At 43.1% G+C, this 20,633-nt stretch overlaps 1 protein-coding gene across 1 annotated transcript; it reads right to left on the minus strand.

Annotated features, from left to right (window-relative positions):
- Window positions 1–10,661: 10,661 nt before the first annotated feature.
- UTP23 (UTP23 small subunit processome component) lies at window positions 10,662–14,974 on the minus strand. Its single transcript, XM_061447834.1, has 3 exons — window positions 14,730–14,974; window positions 12,058–12,232; window positions 10,662–11,159 (listed from the first exon to the last, which is right to left on the minus strand). The coding sequence occupies exons 1-3, from the start codon at window positions 14,915–14,917 to the stop codon at window positions 10,773–10,775; spliced, it is 750 nt and encodes a 249-aa protein (XP_061303818.1). The 5' UTR covers window positions 14,918–14,974; the 3' UTR covers window positions 10,662–10,772.
- Between the last annotated feature and the right edge of the window lie 5,659 nt (window positions 14,975–20,633).

A 20,633-nucleotide genomic window follows, 5' to 3' on the forward strand; every position in this document is an offset into this window, starting at 1 on the left:
AGTTAATCTTTACAGATTTGCTACGTTAATTAAAAATGGAGTAATCCAGTGATTGCATCAGGGTTCCTATTAAGACTAAATCAATAAACCAATGGGCTCAAATCACGGAATCCCTGAATTAATGCAGTGAGTAATCAAACTGGAGTCCGAGGTTGGCAATGGAAGGAATTACTTTGTGTTAGTCCTACTCCAAGCTCTCGTGAGAGCCAGGGGCAGAATTTAAGGAAAAGCCAGCTTCCTCCCCTTCCAGGCTGCAGGCTGTAGTCTAACCAGCGCATGAAACTATTCATCCAGGGAAAAGGCATTGTGCTTTCAGGCCCATGCCAAGGAGATGTTGCAATCCCATCCTGTTTCATTTTGAGGAAATGCAATTTAGAGAGTTCTCAGCTCCTCTCTAACAGAGCTCTTCGTGCTCAGCTGCTGCCAGTGGTTTTGGGCTAACTGTTCCCTCTGAATACCACAAAAGCTAGAAACTTCCCAGAGAAGAATAGAGACCCCTTCCATGAGGTGCCCTCAGACCAACTGCTCTTTCCCCTCCTCAAGCACTTGTTCCCATCAGCAAACTGATAGGAACAACTCTTCTGACCCGTGTGCCTTCAGAAGAGGCTATTCTGGCACAGAAATAAACATACCCTGTTGTAATTGCTCCAACCGAGTGACTTTGGAAGTGGAAAAGTTACCTGAGACTAAAGACACTTTTCTTTTAAATATATCTACGACCCTGAGTTTGCTACTGCAGTATAAAATGTCCATCAAATTGCTCATGACACACAGAAAGCCTCTCATGTGGGTGACACGGTGCATCCTCCCTCCAGACCTTCTACACTAAGTACCCCTATATGCACTGCGTGCCCTGCCCTCTCTGCTCACTAATCAGCCAAATCAGTGGCAAGACTTCAGAGCATTTTCAATGATGATCTGATTTGATTTGATTGCTTGTTTTATACAAAGTCCTTTTATAATTCAAGCTGTCTTATCTGAAGAAAGACCTCAGCCTCCTTGCCGTGGCTGTGACTTTCCTGCTGCTCTGCCTTTATCCAGGCAATTTCATGGGAACATAATCCAAAACTATTGTCCAAATATCTTGTACATTCTTGTCAGGACAGAGCAGTGCAAAGAAAACAGGGAGCTTTTACCTGTGGAGACTTAGTTCAGGATTCACTGGGCAAGTTTTGAAAGCCACATTTTTAAGGATGCTTGAAGATCCTGACAGACAACTCGTAGGGGTTTTAGTACAGGCTTTACAGCTGATTTGTAAGCTTTTGAGTTTCTAACTCGCTCACATCAGTGCCTTTAGAAATCAGGTATAATGACTAATGAGTGCATGCCTGGGCAAGTCAAAAGTTGTCCTGTTCATTTCCCTATGCTTACAACCACCTCTCTGGTACTGAGCATCCTACTGCGCAGTGTCCCAGTAGGTATCTTTTCCTACATTTACCCATTTTGGTGCATTGCTTCAAGAACTGCTCACAGCTCAGATGAACACACTCTCTAAGCATTCATTAGGATGATATGATAAGCATGAGACAGAGAAGACAAAATGCTGTATTTTTTACCCCTTGCCTGGAAAAGTTATTTCTGTCTCTGCTTCCTTGTGTGTAACACAGGGTACAAAACTGTGCCCCTCCTTTGCTGATGTCCATCATCAGAGGCACAGGCTATTACACAAGAGAGAAGGTCAAATCTTAGTCAGGGTGGCTCCACACCTGATCTAGTACCATCAGTAGTCAATATGAACCCTGTCCGAGTGCAGTAAAGTCCTGTGTGGACACCGGATCACACCAAACAGTCGGAATAATCAAATGATTTGTTCCAGATGAAATCACTCTTACAGTGTAATGACTGGGAGTCTGGGCTGTTGGGCATAAATACACCACATCTAGCAGAGCAGCTGGGGTTGTGCCATCACCAAGTGACTAGAAGGCTGGGTAGGCAATGATAACTTTGCCATAGACTTCTACGGGAGAAGTGAAAAACACAGGCAGGATATTGTGTTTTACTGGATTTGACATATTTTTAATGAATTAGAAAAAATCCATGGTAAATTCATTATGACTTTTCCGTGGGGGTCTTTAACCAGAGTCCCACAGCTGGGATTTAGAGGTCCTGAGACAAGATGTAGAAGTTTTCCCCTTGGATGAGGCCCAGAGAATGTACTGGAAAGATAAATGCACACTCCTCATCTTCTTTCTTTCTCTGTAAAACATTTAGGCTTAGATCTTCCCTGGAGATAAATTGGCACGGTTTCACTCGCTGCAGTAACTCTGCAATAATTTACAAAGGGCCTGTGCATTTTAAATCACTTCAGCTATGGCAAAGCACTGCAATCCATGGTCCCTTCTGAATGACCACATCCCCTCTAGCACCTGGTCCCCACCTGACTGCTCTCCCCATCACCACTTTGAAGCCAGGTTCAGAGAAGGTTTGCTCATCTACCAGCATCCCAGTTCTGATGTGGGGACAAGTGCCTGAAGGAGCCAAGCTGCAGCTCGTGTGCCCTCCCTGTGCTGAGCAAAGGCAACATTAAGGCTCCCTGCAAAGCTGTGCCTTGGGGACTCCTCCCACACTGCCTCCCCACACTGCCCCCCACCCCTTCCAGTTCACAGCCAGAGCGCAGGGGCCCACATCCAACCTGGACCTGCAAATCCCCCATCCTTTCCCCAGAGCCTTTGCAAGCTTTGGGGTTTCCATTTAGCAGCCCTCTGAAGTAATTAATACAGGGGGCCGTATGCTGATTCTGCAGAGCCCATTAATCACTTCTGCTGAGACAGAGGGACTGTTTGCACAGAGTTTGTAGAGATTATCGCCCTGGCTCCGGGATTTGTCACATTGAATTACAAATGGTGTTTTAGTGAGCTCCTCAGTTCCCAGCGGGCCATAACCTGTCTGATGCAAAGTCAAATATTGTCGAGCAGCAGAGGTTTCCCAAGAAAGGGCTTATCTGTTCCAGATTGCTTGATTATATAAATAGGACTTCGATATGAGATACAAATGCAAATAATTCCTCAAGGGCTACATTTGATAATGGCACAGAAATTAATCTTCAGTCACAGAAATAACACTGGCTGTTTCACAGCAAAAGCCTGTAGAGATATCCACTATCCCACCAAAAATGTTTTCCCTTTCCAAAGAATTATATTATTATTATTGTAATCTACTGAGATTTCTTATTTGAAAACGTTTTAACAAGGATTAATTCATTAGTAACTGAAAGAAAGGGCACAGCAGCTACAAGCGATGTTCTGCACAATCAAGAGGCTAAGGCAGTGTTCCCAGGTTTGAGAAACCACTCTCCCTGCCATTATCTGGCAGAAGAATGAACCAAGATTGAGTTTTACAAAGTCATTTAATGTGCCTAAGTACTCTATTGTGAGTCAGTTGCCTAAGAGCATTGGATAACACCTCCCAGGGGAAACTGGGAAACTCTCATGTGATTGTACAAGGAGATGCTAATCATAAAGCTGTTCCTGGCAAAGCTTACCAGCAGGACAGTCAGATAAGGACAGTCCTAATGCCAAGGGCATTAGTGAAGCATAACTATTTTGGGGACTATACCATACATTTTTCAGCTGTTCCTTCTGCTTTCAAGTGAAGAGCAGATTTTCCAGTCTTAAGCTTTTACTTAAAGTAAACTTAGTAATTTAGATGTACTTAAACTTATTTAAACTTAATAACTGCATTACTGATACTTGTTTCAGGTTAGATTTTCTTTTCTGGGCCCAATGTACATGTAAATGCATCCAGTGCCTTCCCCAAGCTCTTGTTCTCCATCTGTTAAGTGGTGGCTCTATTCAGTTTGCTGTCCATACACCTCATATGCCCATGCAGAAGATCAATGCACCTAAATGCCACAGTTTTTTCTGTGGCTTTCATAGAGAAGATAACCTGGGAAGAGATGGAGGAGTGAGAGGAGAAGAGAGGAAAGGAGAGGCAAAGGCTGGTAGGTATCTAGCTTCGATGCAGAGATGTTACAGCAGGGGTACAGCCAAGGATAAGTGGTGTTCAGTCACTGTCAAATATATCAAACAAGTGGTGCTTAGATATCAAGTGAAATGTGCCCAGTGACTGGGACGCACAGTTTTGGCCCGATGATGGAAAACAAATGCTGGGAAATCCTTCAAAAAAGGTGAAAGCAGGGCATCGGTCTTCTTCAGCATAACGGTACTAGATTGGTTTGTGGCAGAGGTAAGCTTATGTGTAACAGGAGGGGAGCTGAGAAAGCCTTAATCAAATGGAGGTTTAAAACGTAGCCATGAAAGAAAAGTTTTGCTATTTAGAAGTTTGGTGATTATGTATTTTGAGCAATCCTACCACCTGCATCTCGAGTCAGCTCCCTGCTTCAGAGACTGTTGGAAGGCACAAGTGAACAGATGGTGTATTTGTGACACCATCAGGTAGTGGGCAGTGGATATCAGTTAACTGGCAAGTATCCACCACAAATTATTCCAAAGCAGATAATTAAATAAGTTATAAATAACAAAATAACAAAAAAATAAAAAAAAATCTCAGGAGTTGAAAAGGAAGGAATGAGGAGACGAAACGAGATCTTCAGATGAATTATACAGCCTTTTTTCTTACCTTTTCCCAGCCCATTACACACAGAGACCAATTAAAAATCTAATAAATTAAACATCCCTCAGATATTCTATGCAACTCCGTCTGCCATTTTCATACAGTCAAGGATACCTAATAACAACATTCTAGTTCTCACTAGCATTAAGAAATCAGCCCCTTCCAATCTGGGCTGGTTTATGACTCTATTCAAATTATCATTTACATCATAATTTTGGTGTACAGGGATACAACCACAAGTCTAATGTATGACATATTTAGGATTTATTGTGTATTAGGTGAAGACTGACCTCTTACAATGTGTGTGTCAGCACAACAGCCAGTTGACTTGTGTGTGCCAGTGACCCCAGCCTCTGAAGATCTTGGGAGCTCAGGGAAATACTTCCACTATCATTCCACAGGCAAGAAGCCGAGACGCATCCACGGTCAATGGCATTCAGCTGAGGCACATAGGGAGCTGGTGGCAAACCAAGAGCTGAATGCTGAATGAGTTCCTGTTCTGCACCTTTTCTCACAAGACTTGTCCACACTCTTCCTCGAAGAACATCCAGTGGAAAGCAGAGACACTCTGGTGTCTTCTCAAGTGGGCCTGAGTAAGTTGCAATCTGCTTTCCTGTAGGTGCTGCTGTTTGTGATGCAGAAGACACTTGGAAAAGAGATGAGAGGAAATATCACAGAGATCTATGCAGTTGTGAGTGGCATGGGAAAGGTGACTAAGGAATGTTTGCTTAGTGTTCCATCCTTACAAGTGCTAGCTGGTAGGTAGCACATTCAAACCAGTGATGGTATTTGTCATAAATATGTTCAAGTTGTGCAACTCCTCACCACAGAAAACAAGAGGGTTAAGGTTTACACATTCTGAAGGAGAGGTCAAGCAAATTAGTTAAACAAAGATTCATCGTGTGCTGTTGAAAACACAATATTTTGTCTGGGTCAGGAACTCCCTCACAAATTGACAGAAATTTGGAAGCACATCTGGGGAAGTACCAAAAAAACATTTTGTCTGTTTTCTTCCTGTTCCTGAGCAACAGCTTTCGGCCACTACTGGAAGTGTGATGCTGGGTGAGACAGACTTTTGGACCATCCCACAACAGCTCTGCTTGTGTTCTTGGGAGCTGAAAGAGAGGTCAGGGGTGGAAAGAGGGAGCCAGGAATTCCAGAAAACCACTCTCTTCATGTTTTCTGAACTCTGCCTGTTGAAACTGCTGCCAATTCACACAGTGAAATATGTCCTCAGTGTTTCTCCAAGACAGCCTGAAAAAGTCCCTGCCCCAACAAATCAAATCAGTAGCATCTTTGGCCTCAGAGGAACATGGCAAAAAGGTCATTCTGGATCAACTGGAAGTCAAGGCTGCAAAAAGAAACTTTTGAAGTCCCCTACTGAGTTCCTGGAAGGAGATTAGACTTTAAAAACCCTCATACCATGCTTTGGGTCATGATCTCACAGCCTCAGTCTGTCCCAGGATATTGCTAAAAGTACCATCAGGCCAATAAACTACATGGATTCACCCTATCAATAATGGCATCGGTAAGGCTGCTCCTGGTTGTAATTTCTGCATGCCAGGCAGTGAGCCACGTGCAGTGTCAGGCCAGCTCTACAGAAGAAGGATTTGGCTGCAAACTTCCAGTGCTGCAGAGTGTGTGTCATATTGAAAAACCATAAAGACAAAGCATTTGGCACCATGAGCCCTTCCTTCTGCAGGAACTCGCGGGCTATCAGCGCAGGATCTGTGAGTGGGTTAGTCAGTCCAGCTCCCTGTTTTGAAAGGGCCGAAACTGAGTCAGAAACGACAATGAAGGTCTCTTAAGGGAATTAGAAAGACTGGGGTTTTAAATTGGTTTATAGTTTATTATTCTGTTTCCTACTCTCCTTGGCTGTGGGGCCATTTCTTGTTCACCTTTCGCTACTGACCAATTCTTTCCTCCGGTTCGCACCCAGAAGCCCTCATAGATATTTTTGTCTCTTCCTTGGTTTCCCTTAAATCCCCATGACTAATCTACTGTCTCGTCTCTTCCTCCCAGCTCTGAGTTGTTTTTAATTGGGCCCTTGTTAACAGCTTCGTTGTTTGCCTGTATCCATACACAGAGCACAGCTGCACGATCTCCCTCTCAACCACAGGAGAAGAAATCAGCAAGTAGAGCCCCTCCAAGAGAGCCCAGCCCGTCTCTTCTGTAACAACCAAAGCAACTTGTGCAAAAGGACTGCCTCTGTGGGCAGACAGATGAGCTTTCTGAGACAGATCTGCGGCTCGGAGCACACAAATGTAATAAGCACCAGAAATGCATCACGAGCCGCTCTCCAGGCGTTCCTTAGACCATTCCTAAATCACCAGGTGCAGTCTCCCTCCCACTCCTGACTCTCTGGGTACGGAAACTTTTGCTTTCTGTCATTCCCTCTTGGTACACTGCAATCTTTCTGCCTGAAACTGTAAATGATAACACCTGCTGGGGCTCTTATATGTTCATTCCCCGTATCTCCGGCTGCTCCCTGTGTGAGATATTATGCCCACACAGAGGTATGAAATATACAATAGTTGCTTGTGAAAGTTCTATATGAAAGATGCAATGAGTATAAATAATGGTATTGTTCTGACGTTCTTCATCTTGGATCTGACAGAACATGTTCAAGAAACTCTGGGAACACTCTAAAGCTGATGGAAAAGTCACTCACGCTGTTATCAGCGTAGCTGAAAACAAATGAGCGGGACTGCTCTGGACATCTTCTTTTCCTTTCACCACCAGAATGTATTTATTCCTCAAGTCATACCATATTCATATTTAGTTTAATGATTCATAAACATCCCAGGTTCCAGAAGCTTCTAATTAACTCATCTATTTAGTGTCGTTAACAGATGCTCAGGGAGTGATTTATTGTACAATACCCGCTCATACCATCTTATAAATCCAGCCAATCTAATTGGCAGGCACTCTAGGTAAATATCTTCTGCTGGTGGATGAGATGCTGTCCTAAATTCAGCATTAATGCCCTGCAGACTGCAGCTGAAGCATTATTATCTTCTCCTTCTATTACTCTGCACGACATACATGGTGCTGTACAACACCAGTTATTTCCCTCTTTTAAAAAAAGAGATGTAGTGAGGCACTGTCTAGGATTCGGGATATTTATTTATCCTGTCTGAGAAAAGAGAAAATGAATAGCCCCAAAGAAGTTCATGCTTAAGCTCTTTTTAATGTACTTCTGGCTTTCTGTATTTTCAAACCCCAAACAAGTCCCTCTGACATGCTACAACAAAACAATCCTAAACTTTATTAGAAAAGTCATATTGGGAATCCTGTCTTACCAGAGATGTGGCCAAATGTCCAGACCATTTGTTGCTAAATAAGGGAGTGGGACTGGCCACAGTGGCTCTGGGCAGAACATGGAGCTGAACACCTACAACAGGAAAGTTAGCTCTACAGGTACTTCCACTGCTATGGAAGTAGCAGTGTAAAGGTACAGGTACAGGTACAGGTAGAGTGCAAGGACACTCCCAGCCACTCATGTTGCTGGATTATTAGAGGGACCCCAGCATAGTTTCCAGCCTGAGCCAGCTAAACCTCCACCAAATCCTGACTGGCAGAGGCAGCACAGTCAGTGAGCATCGGCATGGGGCTGTTCGCAGGCAGCCAGGCTGGTGAGCACCATGTGAGTCCAGCCTGGACAGAGCCAGCACACAGGACTCTCTTAGCATCACTGTTTTAATGATACACATCCACCTGGCAGGTTTGGTGGACTTGTTTTACTTGGAAACCAGGGTGAGGCTTTTCTTCTTCCCAAATTTCAGAGTGGTAACAACACAGGGGCTGATCCCTCTGCTTGTTGCCTGGGCAGAGGCAATCATCTTCCAAAACTGAAAGACAAGTTAGCTACCTCTCTGGAGAAGAACTGCAGCTATGCTGCACACAAATTCCACAGCTTTTCTCTTAAGAGCTCACTCCCTTTGCATTCCAGTTCTTCGCAATGGCAAAACTATGACTCAGTTTGTGTTAGCAAAATACTAAGGAAACATGAATAAATATTGTCTTAAATTCCTTAAGGTGGGAGTCATTAGAGGACTGCTAAAATATTTCTTTTTTTTTTGCAGTAATTAGTTTTTGTCTGTCTGTAGTCTTAAAAAAAGTTTATTTAAGCTTTTTGTTTCAATGGCACTGAAAGAAACCATTGTAAATAATTAGGGTGTGTTTTCTCCTCATTTTAAAACCAATGTTTTAAGTAAAGGTACTGGGTTTTAATACACTTTTGACTCAGAATGAGATTTTGATGATGAACCATCTCTGCTGTCTGCTCCAAGCTTTACTTACAGCAGTGCCTTCCGTGGGTGGGTTTGGTGAGGGGGAGGAAGTACAGGGAATATTTTAGAGGGAATGCAAAGCAAAACTACATTAAAATGGGACTGTGCCCAAATAAATGAAGGAGAAGGGAATATGACAGCTTGAGAAAGGGGTTATACATTCATCATATATACTGCAGAATTTCTAGGATTTGTTAAAGTTCTCCTCAGGACTCACTATGAGCAATCAATATAGGAACAATACCATGATGAGAATGACTGGCTTAACTTTCATCTTCAGTACAGCACCCTTCCTTCCTACTTCCCTCTCTCGTGGTCTGCTCCCAAGGTGCATGCGGTCTCTCATATGCAACAATGAAGGCACAGCCCACTCCTAACATCTGTATTGCAAGAACAGCTTTGACCCAGGCCACAGCAGCAGTGTACTATGCTTCAAGCACTTTTAAATCATTGTATCCTGGGATTTGAGTTGCATGTCATGAGAATTATTATAGCAAGAACCACCTGAAGCAATGGAGTAGAACCCTTACTTGGGGTAAGCAGCGCAGGTGCAGCAGTGACCCAACTGAGCTGGCTTTGCTGCCCAGTAACGCCACAGAACAAACCACCTCTCCTGTCCCAAGGGACCACCATTACAGATGGAACCCAAAGCCATGGGCTAGATTAATTCAGAGGACATTTTGTGGACATTTTACAGATTTCTTATAGAGGTGGCCCATCAACTTAGGGAATCGTATCTGTGTATTATATCGAAGGATGGGAAGGATGGTGGCAGTGTTTAATGAGGATGTGTTGGATAACGTGGGACCTGAGCGTGATACAAATGGCATGAATTAAGGGGTGGAGAATGTGCTTGTCTGGGATAAGAGTTAATTTTCTTTACACTCTCCGGTATGGGGCTGTGTTTTGGATTTGTACTGAAAACAGTGCAATATCAGAGACGTTTTAGTCACTGCTGAGCAGTGCTTACACAGGGTCAAGGCCTTTTCTGCTCCTCATCCCACCAGTGTGCAGGCTGGGGTGCACAAGAACCTGGGAGGGGACACAGCCAGGACAGCTGACCCCAACTGATCGAAGGGATATTCCACACTGGCATGTGAAACGGGGAAGATGAAGGAAGGGAGGACATTCAGAGTGATGGTGTTTGTCTTCCCAAGTAACTGTGACACATCACAAAGCCCTGCTTTCCTGGAGATGGCTGAACATCCGCCTACCCATTGGAAGTGATGGATGAATTCCTTGTTTTGCTTTGCCTGTGTGCAAACTAAAGATAAACTAGATACACTAGAGATACTATTATAATGTCAGGAGTATGAACCCAATTCCATGCCTTCTGGATCTTCTTAATAACAAAGATCATAAACAACAGACATACCAGTTCACATGGAATTTACACAGTAACTTAGGCTGGAAGGGACTTCTTGAGAGCATCTGATCACTTTGCGGAAGTGTTAACTTTTCTATTAAAACAACAGAGATAAAGAAGATACTCTGCTCTTTTATGTCAGTTTCACATTCTATACCAAAACAAGCGTCAGAACTAGTTTTAGTATGAATAGCAACGTAGATTTAGGAAGAAGTCTAGTATCCCACCAAAATTCATATGGAACACAAACAATTCTAAAGAATTCTCATTGATCACATGAGTTCTCTGACAGGAATCAGGATGCTTAAGAGAATAATGAAATATGAGAGTTCCTAAATATTTTGTCAGAAACCCAGTTACTAAACAACAGAATAAATTGCAGGGACAACCACCCAGAGACATCAAGATGCAGTAATGAGCTGTACCACCTAATAAAAATAAGTTTTAATATTCACAACTTAATTTCACATGAGTGCATATTAACCTTTCTTTTTGCAAAGTTCAAACAAGGTTCAAGTCCTGCATTGTTTACAAAGCTGGGGTTACTCTTCTTCATTCTTTTGCACTGACTGCACAGCTTCTGCTTTAACTCTATTTCGTTTTCTTTTTCTTCTTTTCTTCTTCTCAGAAGAAGGCTCCTGACCCTCCTGTGTTTTCTTCTTTTTCTTCTTCAGACAGCTGAGGGGATTCGGGCCGCCTGCCCTTTTACGTTTTCTTCTCTTTTCACCTCCTTGCTTTGCTAGTCCTTCTTGCTCTTTAAGCTGCACAATACTTTGTTTTTGGTGCTCTGGAACAAGCTGATTGGTCTGCAACTTTTGAACAACTGCCAAAGATTTAGTAGAAGGTTTGTCTAGCACCATGGTGTTCTGAATAATAAAGAGGAGAGGAATGCCAGCCTTCTTTTTCACCTTGTTTGCTAAATCCTGGTCCTGCAAAATTAAATACTTTAGTCAATATTTTAGGATTAAATGATATTTGCAATTCAAATGCACCTACTTTCAATACAAAACTATGAAGATAAATTACATTATGAAAAAGATAAGAAACTTAATCTATCAGATATACATGGCAGTGCATTTCAGAGCAATTTAAATTTCAATTTCTCTCCTTCTGATAAGCTGTCCTTCTGATGGAAAATTTATTAACATTTCCTTTTTTCATGCATGTGTAAGCATACGTGCATTTTCTGAGGAAGAAGTACCAGTTCATTGGTATGCGCTCCACCACTTCACAAGAAGTAACATCATTACTCATATAACAAGAATGTTAGATTCCTTGTGTCTTACGTAAGTATACAGCATTCTACTGTAAACCATTATATACATATTGTATATGAGTTAGACATACAGTCCTAGTAACAGACCCAAGAAAAAATCTGCCCATCTTATTTGTACACAATTTCTACCTTTATTCTTATTTAAAATGTCCCAAGTTTCTTAAAATGAAAGTTATATGGTCATTTAACACTTTATTTTCAGACTACTGTGCAAAACAGGGGCAGGGAATGCACACACAAGCAATATGTAAAGTAATATTCATCAATTGTTTGCTTACATGTCAATAGGTAGTCAGCATGCTTTCTACACCTGCTAAAGTAAGCAATATCCTTCTAGGGTAAAAAAACCTAATTTTTCAAGTAGATGAAAGATTCCCTACTTCATAGTTAACAAACACATTAAAAGCCAGTAAGGCTTTACAGCTTTACAAGATTAATTCCCATAAGCTATTTAGAAGTCTCATAATGGAGGTTTCTTTAAGTTTCCTTATCCTTAGGTATCAAAGGATCACCTGAAATGAAACAACGTTACGTTCTCCATGAGCATTTACCTGTGTAGCAATAAAGAAGTGATGAGGGTTGCCTTCTTCAATCATGGAAAGTAAACAGCCCGAACCACTGACAGGATCCTTGTGGTGAGAACAGTTTCGAACTTGAAAACTTTGGGCAATTAATTTTGCTCCATAAAGAGCTTTTCCCAATGACTGCAGTTCTTTTAGAACACATCTGAAAACCAAAAGCATCAAATTTAATGTGAAAGATAAGATAACTACACATTTTTTACAACAGCAGAAGGTTGACATGAGTTAATTAGGAACAAGCAATGCCTAGTTGTTCAGGCTTTACGATTTATAAATGGCACCCAGTAATCTGAAAGGAGTAGCCCATCTGAAGACGTCAGCAAGATTTTTTTGGTTCCAAACAAGATTAAGAAGCAACAAGTTATATTAAATGATTTAAAAATATTTCCTATCAGTGGCAATGCTGAGTCCTGACATTTATGTTTAGATATCACCCAGCATAGGAACTAGTACTTAACAAATAAAATTACTTGAATTAGCAAAAACTGATTAATCACTGCATACCAGTTAAATTATTAGTGTCCACCACCCTGCTTCAAACTTGCTATCAGAATCCAACTGACTCAAGTAGAAGAAGAGACTGTCCATCTAATTAAAAATCTGGAAGCTTATGGCTCCACAACATTCCAAATAGACAATAAAATGCAAACCCAAACCCCTCCTCTCAGCAGAGATGAGCAGATGTTCAGAAGTAGCAGTCTAGGAGGATGCTGCCTTCAGGATATTCAGAAATGAACAAGGGATGAAACCCAACTTACTCCTGCCATCGAGTCTTACTATTAAATATAGCCAGTGGTAGGAATGTATGGCCTTAAAATACAACTTCAAGGATATGGTAACAACTGCTTTTCTTTCCAGAGAAGAAAGGTTAGCCTTTGAGGACAGTCTTTGTGGAGATCTGAGCCTGTTCTTTTTGCAAAGACTCTCACAGCGAGACAGCTCATTTCCGCAGGGAACCTCTGGTCATGCCACTTGAGGTGCTGCCTCACCAACTTAGCATTCTGACAGCAGAGAAAATGAGTCCATTCAGCTGCCCTACGTGAAAACAGGTCAAAAAGATGAACAGATACTGCTGAAAGAAGGAAGCAAGAAAGGTCATTTAGACATGACTGCAATACAGTTTGGATCAATGTGATTCACAAAAATTTCACAGCAAAGGTCATGATCTGATACTTTGTACTGTTTAGAAGTAGAGACCAGTTCTGTATGCTTTGCAAGATGGCTCAATGTTCAATTTTTGTAGCCTAGGGTATACATCTTCCTGATCTTTTCGGTACTTGCCTCCATGATGGGCAGTTGGCTGTTCTGTCATTGCAGAAATCCAAGTGAGGGAAATCTTACCATATGCAATATGGAAAGTAAAGTACAAACAAAAGCAACTTCAAGGCAACTTAGGTATTTAGTGTGCATGATTTACTTCCACACCTTTGTCTAGCATACCCTTGCTCTCCCTTGAGAACAGCTACTTTGGAAACAATCCCTTACTGGCAGGCTGAAACTCCAGACAGGCAGCAATTCCCTCCATGCACAGGAGATCTGACCTTGCCTCTGTTCTTCTCACTTAGCCAAGAAACTGGGAGTGGGAAGAGGCCACTCCAGATGTCCCTCACTCACTGTGGTTACTTCTTGACCCACCACCACATTCAGCTCTGAGGCCCCAACGCAAGAAGGACATGGACCTGTTGGTGCAGGTCCTGAGGAGGCCATGAAGATGCTCCGAGGGCTGGAGCACCTCTGCTACAGAGACAGGCTCAGAGAGCTGGGCTTGTTCAGCCTGAAGAAATCTCCAGAGAGACCTTAGAGCAGCCTTCAGTACCTGACAGGAACCAACAAGAAATCTGGAGAGGGACCTCTTACAAGTGCATGCAGGGATTAGACAAGAGAGAATGGCTTTAAACTGACCATAGGACAACACTGGCTTTAGGACAAGAGCTAACAGCCTCAAGCTGTGGCAGGGGAGGTTTAGATTGGATACTGGGAAGAAATTCTTCACCAAGAGGGTGCTCAGGCATTGGAACAGGCTGCCCAGGGCAGTGCTGGAATCACCGTCCCTGGAAGTGTTCAAAACCCGTGTAGGTGAGGTCCTCAGTGACATGGGTTAGTGGTGGTCTTGGCAGTCCTGGGGTAATGGTTGGACCTGATGATCTTAAAGGTCTTTTCCAACCTCACTGAGTCTATGATTCTATGGCAGAGGGTAGATTTAGGTTGGCTAATGGGAAGAAATTCTTCACTATGAAGGTGCTGAGGCGCTGGCATAGGTTGCCCAGAGAAGCTGTGGCTGCCCCAGTGACCTGGTCCATTGGAAGGTGTCCCTGCCCGCGGCAGGGGGTTCGAACTGGACCAGTGTTAAGGTCCCTTCCAACCCAAACCACCCTGTGATTCTGTAACAGTTTGTCCCATCTTCACAAGGGCAGCCGGTACCGAGTGCAGCTCCGTCCCCCTCCAGGTTAACCACAGCGCTGCCTCCCCTCCACAGCCACCGCTCCCGCCTGGCACCGCAACCACGCAAACCCCTACCCCCCCCACTACCTCCCACCTCCGGCGGTGCCCAAGGGGCGGCTGAGGGAGAGGACCCGCCCCGCCGCGCATGCGCACGGCAGCTGCCTGCCAGGCCCCCAGTGCCGGCGGCGGTCCCGCCGTACCGTGTGGTGCAGAGCTGCACGGCGCCGCCGAGGTAGCCCGGCAGCTGCTCGCGGATCTGGATCTTGTTGCGGAGCGCGGCCTGGCAGAAGGTGCCATCCAGCAGCACCTGGAACGGCTCGCGGAAGCTGAAGTTGTTCTTGTAGAAGCCCATGTTCTTCTTGGCATGCTTCTGCCGCGTCAGCTTCATGGCGCCGCCGCCCGCACGGAGCCACCGGCTCACCCGGAAGCTCAGCGGGGCGGGGCCTTGGGGCCTTCCGCCCCCCTCCGGTCTAAGCAAGTGGGGGAGTGGTGAGGAAGGTGTTGGGGGTGTCCAGTGCGTGGCTGTTGCTGCCTCACCGCCACGCTGCGGCTGCCTCTCCTGAGCGCCACCCGGGAGGCTGGGTGCTGCTCGCCCGGCGGAGGTGAGGCCAGCGAGGGCTCTCCCACTGATTAACTGAAAGCTAGTCCATTACCCTTTGTTTGCAGTGCTGTGCTAGCTCCTGTCTTTGCTGAGATCAGAAACACAGTTTTAGTTTGTCTAATTCACCTGAGGGAACTGGGGTTGTTTAGTCTGGAGAAGGCTCAGGGCAGACCTTACTGTTATGACTACGTGAAAGGAGGATGGACAGAGGAGGTGGCTGGTCTCTACCCAAGACGAGTGGTAAGACAAGAGGAAACAGCCTCAAGCTGCACCAGGGGAGGTTTAGATCGTATATTAGGAAAACTTTCTTCACCGAGAGGGTGGTCAGGCATTGGAACAGGCTGCCCAGGACAGTGGTGTAATCACCGTCCCTTGGAGTGTTAAAAAACTGCGTAGATGGGGCCCTCAGTGACATGGTTTAGTGGTGGGCTTGGCAGTGCTGGGATAATGGTTGGACTTGATGATCTTACAGGTCTTTTCTAACCTGGTTGATTCTATGATACTATGCTGATTAAATTACAGTTACTGTCCCAAAGACTGTAGTTTAATCATGGATTGACATACTTCTCTTAGGAAGTCTTATTCAATGCCTAATTATGTTTGCCTGTATTGGCTACATTAGTGTAAACTCTGTATGCACAGAATTGAAGTTCCAAAGCATATATTCTACATTTTAATTATACTTTTTCCATGACCAATAGAAAAATCAGTTTCACTGTAGTTTGGAGAAATGACTGTCATTCAGAAACCTAGACTACACAAATTCTTCCTTGTCCAACAGAATACATGAGCACACCAGACATTTGGCAGCTAAACTGAACCTAATGCCTGTATTTTAGGCAGCAAAGGGATGTGGTACCTTAACATGATTAGATATGGAGACATCTGTCTTAGTATGCAGGTATTGTGGGGAGACGTCTTTCTGCCAGGGACAACTGTCTTGCAAGCAAAAAGTTGCTGGTACCTTCCAGTTAGCTGTAATCAGTCAGAATACTCTAAAGTCTAATTTAAGCAAACATTCACCTGTAATATTGCTCTTTTTGGTAGCAATTTGGTTGGAAAATATCTGCTTCCAGCAGGTTAGTTAGTGATAAGAGAAATTGACAAATAGTGCATTTAACTACTATTCTAGAAATTCAAATAGTTAAATGGGAGTGATGCAGAGGGTTGACCAATGTACAAGGGGGTTGTACAAGGGGCTTGTTTGTACAAGGGGGTTAGATGAATTCGATTGCTTAAACAACTATTGCCTGTACCTGTCATGCCTACTAAGCAGAACAAAGGCACTAACTATTGATAAGGAAAAGCAGACACCTGGTTCTATTGACAAGGAAAAGCAGATGCCTGATTCTGCTCATAAGCAGCTATTGATAAGGAAAAGCAGATGCCTGAAGGGGGTGAAGCAAATGGTTTATGGCTGGGACACCGACCAAACCCTAAGGCCATATATGAAGACTAAAAGATGGAAAGTTCAAGAAGAGGAAGACTCATTTACTTCATCTGAAGACCCCTACCCACAGGAGGAAGACTCATTTACTTCATCTTGAGACCCCTGCCCATGACCAGAGGGGGCACTGCACAGGCGCAAAGGACCTTCTAGCTCATTATAATACGAAGCGGGGATAGGACATGAATATGTATAGGCGTATTGTGCAACCTTATGAATATATATAACTTTAGAGAATAAATGTAGAGAGAAACAACACTGAGGCACGCATGACTTTGAGGAATTATCCCCGTGCGTCTCAGCGCTGAATAAAAGCATACCTACTTTACAACTTTTAACCAGTTGTGGAGTCTGTCCGTGTATCAGAAGGATATTTAAAAGTACTTACAGGATGAAAAGTGTGAAGAATGAGTGATTCAGAGTATTTCCATGGAATCTCACACTGTTAACAGTATTTTTCTGTCATTAAAACCTTCTTTCCAGCTGCCTTCAGGAGACAGTTGTGTGTGTTTATGAGTATCACAGACATAGGTGGCCACAGGCCTGTGAGCCAAGTGATACACTGAATTCATTGGTCTTTATTAACCTTCCGTCCCATGGCCAATGTGTTCACACAGTAGTGTGGAGTCCCACTTCCTCCATCTAACTCTTAACTATAATTAATAGTTTTAATTATTTAAAAAATTAGACAGGAATACTTAGCAAGAGGAAAACTTTAGTAGATTAATTATTTTTTCTTCATGTAGTTTTTTTCTTTTTTAGGAGGGAGCGGTGGCAACTGATTAAGTGCCCAAAGACAGGCAGTTATTCCTTATTAAGAACTCTTTCTACATCTCACAGCTAGAATGGGGAGTCTGCAGTGATAACAGCAGCTATTGCAGATTGGAGATAAAAAGGACAAAAAAAGTAAGTGAGAGCTTGAACTAGCCATCATTTAAACTAATTGCAAAGTAAGAGATAATCCAGAGCAGGGTGTCAAATACCGTTGTGAGGAGATAACTCTTTTCCTGTTCAGCTGGTAAATAATACCATCACAGACAAGTTGTAATGCAATTGGCATGGTAAAATAAGTTCAGGAGGCTGGCCAGAAGACAAAATGACAGCACAGATTTCTCCTTCTTCATCGTACTGAAGACAGCATTAACTGTAGGATAAACTACTTGCAGTACCATTCTGTAGATTGTATTTCACTTCTGTACAATTCTTTTAAATTATGTTAAATAATTTTTAAATGTTAAAAGAATCCCATCACAGTATAAAGAAGTACAGGGTTTTTTTTTGCATTTTCTTTGATACTTTGTCAGTATTTTGCATATAATAAAATTTGCCATATTCAAGTTCAGTTCTTTTGCTATTCCCATGATCCATCTGTAAAGTGGACTTTTTAACAATAAGCCTAAGGATCTCATGGGAGCTGCTGGATCCAGTAGTCTCTGGGACCTGGGGATTGCTGCTTCAGGCTGCAGAAGTCCATCTACGTATGCTGTTTGGATTTGGGAGGGTTCCTCAGCTTGTGTGTCCTGGATAAGTGTCTGCATATGCAAGCATGCATGGAGGACACTAACACAGCCAGCCATGCACACCACAACAGCACATACAACTCTACCAGAAATCATGTACAGGGTAAGCATGGATAGTGCAGTTCTGCTCCCCTCTCCAGCTGATCAGCACTGAAATTCCCAGGTGACTTCTCACATGCCCTTAACTCCCTACACTCACCAGCACACCCGCATTAGACATCAGCATGGCCCCTCGGTCTGTCTGATACCCATGTCTGGACCTTGGGTTCCTGAACTCCTGCTAACTGTCTTGGCCAACTTAAGTCTGCTAATGGATTACACATCCACAGGATTAAAGTCACTGGGGAAAGATAACTAATTAAGGAGGGTAACTAATTAAGAAAGGGGCTTAATAAGAAGACAGGATAGGCTGCTGTGCTCAGGCAGAGAGCTCAGCCAGGCAACTGTACTGACTGCTGCCGGCTCGTATGTGAGACTCCCTCCACCCCATTTTCCCACTCATCCTCCTAGATCCACCCTGGTCCTTCCCTACCTTTGGCCAGTTCCGTGTACATTCCATACAAAGTTTTGCATAGTCCCACAAGCCCATGCAGATATCCCAGAAAATGTTTTGCACAGTTCCATCTGCCTCCTCAAATACTCGCAATAATTGTGTTTCCCCCTTCTGACCAGAGACAAAGCCTGGTTGACCCCTTCAGGGTGGCTTTCTGGGCATCTTCTTTAATGGCCTGGAGAGTTCTGCTCTTCACTCTTGTCTTTGTTACCACCTGCTTATCTGGCAAGTTTTGTGTGTTTAATATATCACTTCCTTTCTCATTTCTAATTTCTTTCATACTGAATAGTCTTTAACCAGATGACTTAATGAACCAAATGCTCTCATATTCCACATACTCTTACAGAAACTGTCTGTAGCACAGCAAAGCTTGTCATAAAGCTCAGAGAAAGATACATTTTTGAAATTACTTGTTATTATATTTTTAATGAATTCATTTTCATCATGTGGCTGCACCATTAAAAGACTTTGGGGTTTTTTTTAAGCGAGCATTTTTTTGAAGAACGAAGAAACCACTTGCATTATCAGCAGATTGCCTGCCAGCAGTGTCACTGTGGAAGTGAGCTCAAGGAGGCGTGGAAGTTGTTGAAGCACCACTTTTGTTAATGTGACTTGTTTTTTCCAAAGGTATTTGAACTGGGGAGCTTCTTTTTCTCAAACAGAAGTCCTTGATTGCTGCTGGACAGGATACAGGTCTAGGGTTCAGTTCTGACCTAACAAAACTATTCCTCTGACTTTATCCATAATGTGAATACCTTGTGTGTAAATATACAGTATTTATGGAAAGGTGTCACTGAAGGAGACCTTCTGTATATCCAAAGTGGGAGGAAAGCTTCATGCTGCACTTCTCATACCTGCACAGAGATAAGCCAGGCACTACAAGAACTTGGGCTTCCCCAGTCACACTGCACATGAAACCAGCTCCAGCAGAGTATAGCTGTTTGCAGAGAAGACTGTCTCTTGGCCTGTGAGTTCAGCTCTGTTTTTGAGATGCTAGGTGATGCAGAAGTAGAATTAAGTAACATGAAATTGCTGTGACATGTGGATTACTTGAAGTGAAAGCCGTTCTTTATCAAGAGCTTTGATGAAGGCCTGGTAACAAAAATTTCCCTTAATAGCTGGCACTTGGTAAATGCTTGTAGCTTGGCAAGAAAAACATCTCAGCTCTCGATTATCCCAAAGTTGTCCTCTGTCAGACCTTTTTAATCTGAATGTGTTGCTTTTGGCCAAATCTTATGCTCTGTGGTTATCTGCAAAAAGTCTTAGCACCAGACACACTTAAATTTGAAAAAATGAACTGATTTAAAAAGAAGGGTAGGGTTTTCAATTACAAGATTTGGAAACAAACGCATAATAAACACAAGACAGTAACACCCCGTTAGAGTGTGTCTCAAAATACTTTTCTAGGTGTAGTTTTGAAATTTTCTGAGCTATGTACAGGCCACAGAAGCATTTAATATGCTAAATTATATTTGTCAGAATGTTTATTGTTCATTGCTGCCCCTTCCTTTCATTGTCTGGTTTTGAGCTTTTGAATTTTAGCCTTCACCATGTATGTTCATCTTTTACAGCACCTGCTTTTCTGGCATCTCTTAAGAATGTGGCAGCTGAATGTATAATGAACATGGCTGTGACAAGCTCTGTTCTTTATGGATTGGTATGAACTCAGCAGGTGAGAATTTTGTATGTGATAAAGCTTTCTGCACCTTTCTGGCTCTCCTGTTATCATACTCCTTAGTTAGAAAATTACTCCTGGCTTAAATACCATAACTGCCCATCACAGTATGTCCCATAATAACTATCTTTTAAATTGTATATTGTAAGAAGAACACATTTAATGTAGAGGTTACGATGCTTAGTTTTGCTACACACTGGTGGCTTTTATGGGTAAGAAATAGAATACAGGAGATACCTATACAGGCTTTTAAGTGACTGCTTATAGTAGCAAATACTTTGAGATTTGCAGGCAACTTCAGCTTTCTT

The sequence above is a fragment of the Pezoporus flaviventris genome, unplaced genomic scaffold (assembly GCF_033815535.1).
Source record: "Pezoporus flaviventris isolate CSIRO_AGI_PZ_B2104156 unplaced genomic scaffold, CSIRO_AGI_Pfla_v1 ptg000007l, whole genome shotgun sequence".
Lineage (NCBI taxonomy): Eukaryota > Metazoa > Chordata > Aves > Psittaciformes > Psittacidae > Pezoporus > Pezoporus flaviventris.

Coding starts and splice junctions, on each gene's coding strand:
- UTP23 (XM_061447834.1), bottom strand. CDS start 14,917: ATGAAGCTGACGCGGCAGAAGCATGCCAAGAAGAACATGGGCTTCTAC. Junction 12,233..14,729: donor GTGCAGCTCTGCACCACACG/GTACGGCGGGAC, acceptor TTTGGTTTTCAG/ATGTGTTCTAAAAGAACTGC. Junction 11,160..12,057: donor ACTTCTTTATTGCTACACAG/GTAAATGCTCAT, acceptor TTAATTTTGCAG/GACCAGGATTTAGCAAACAA.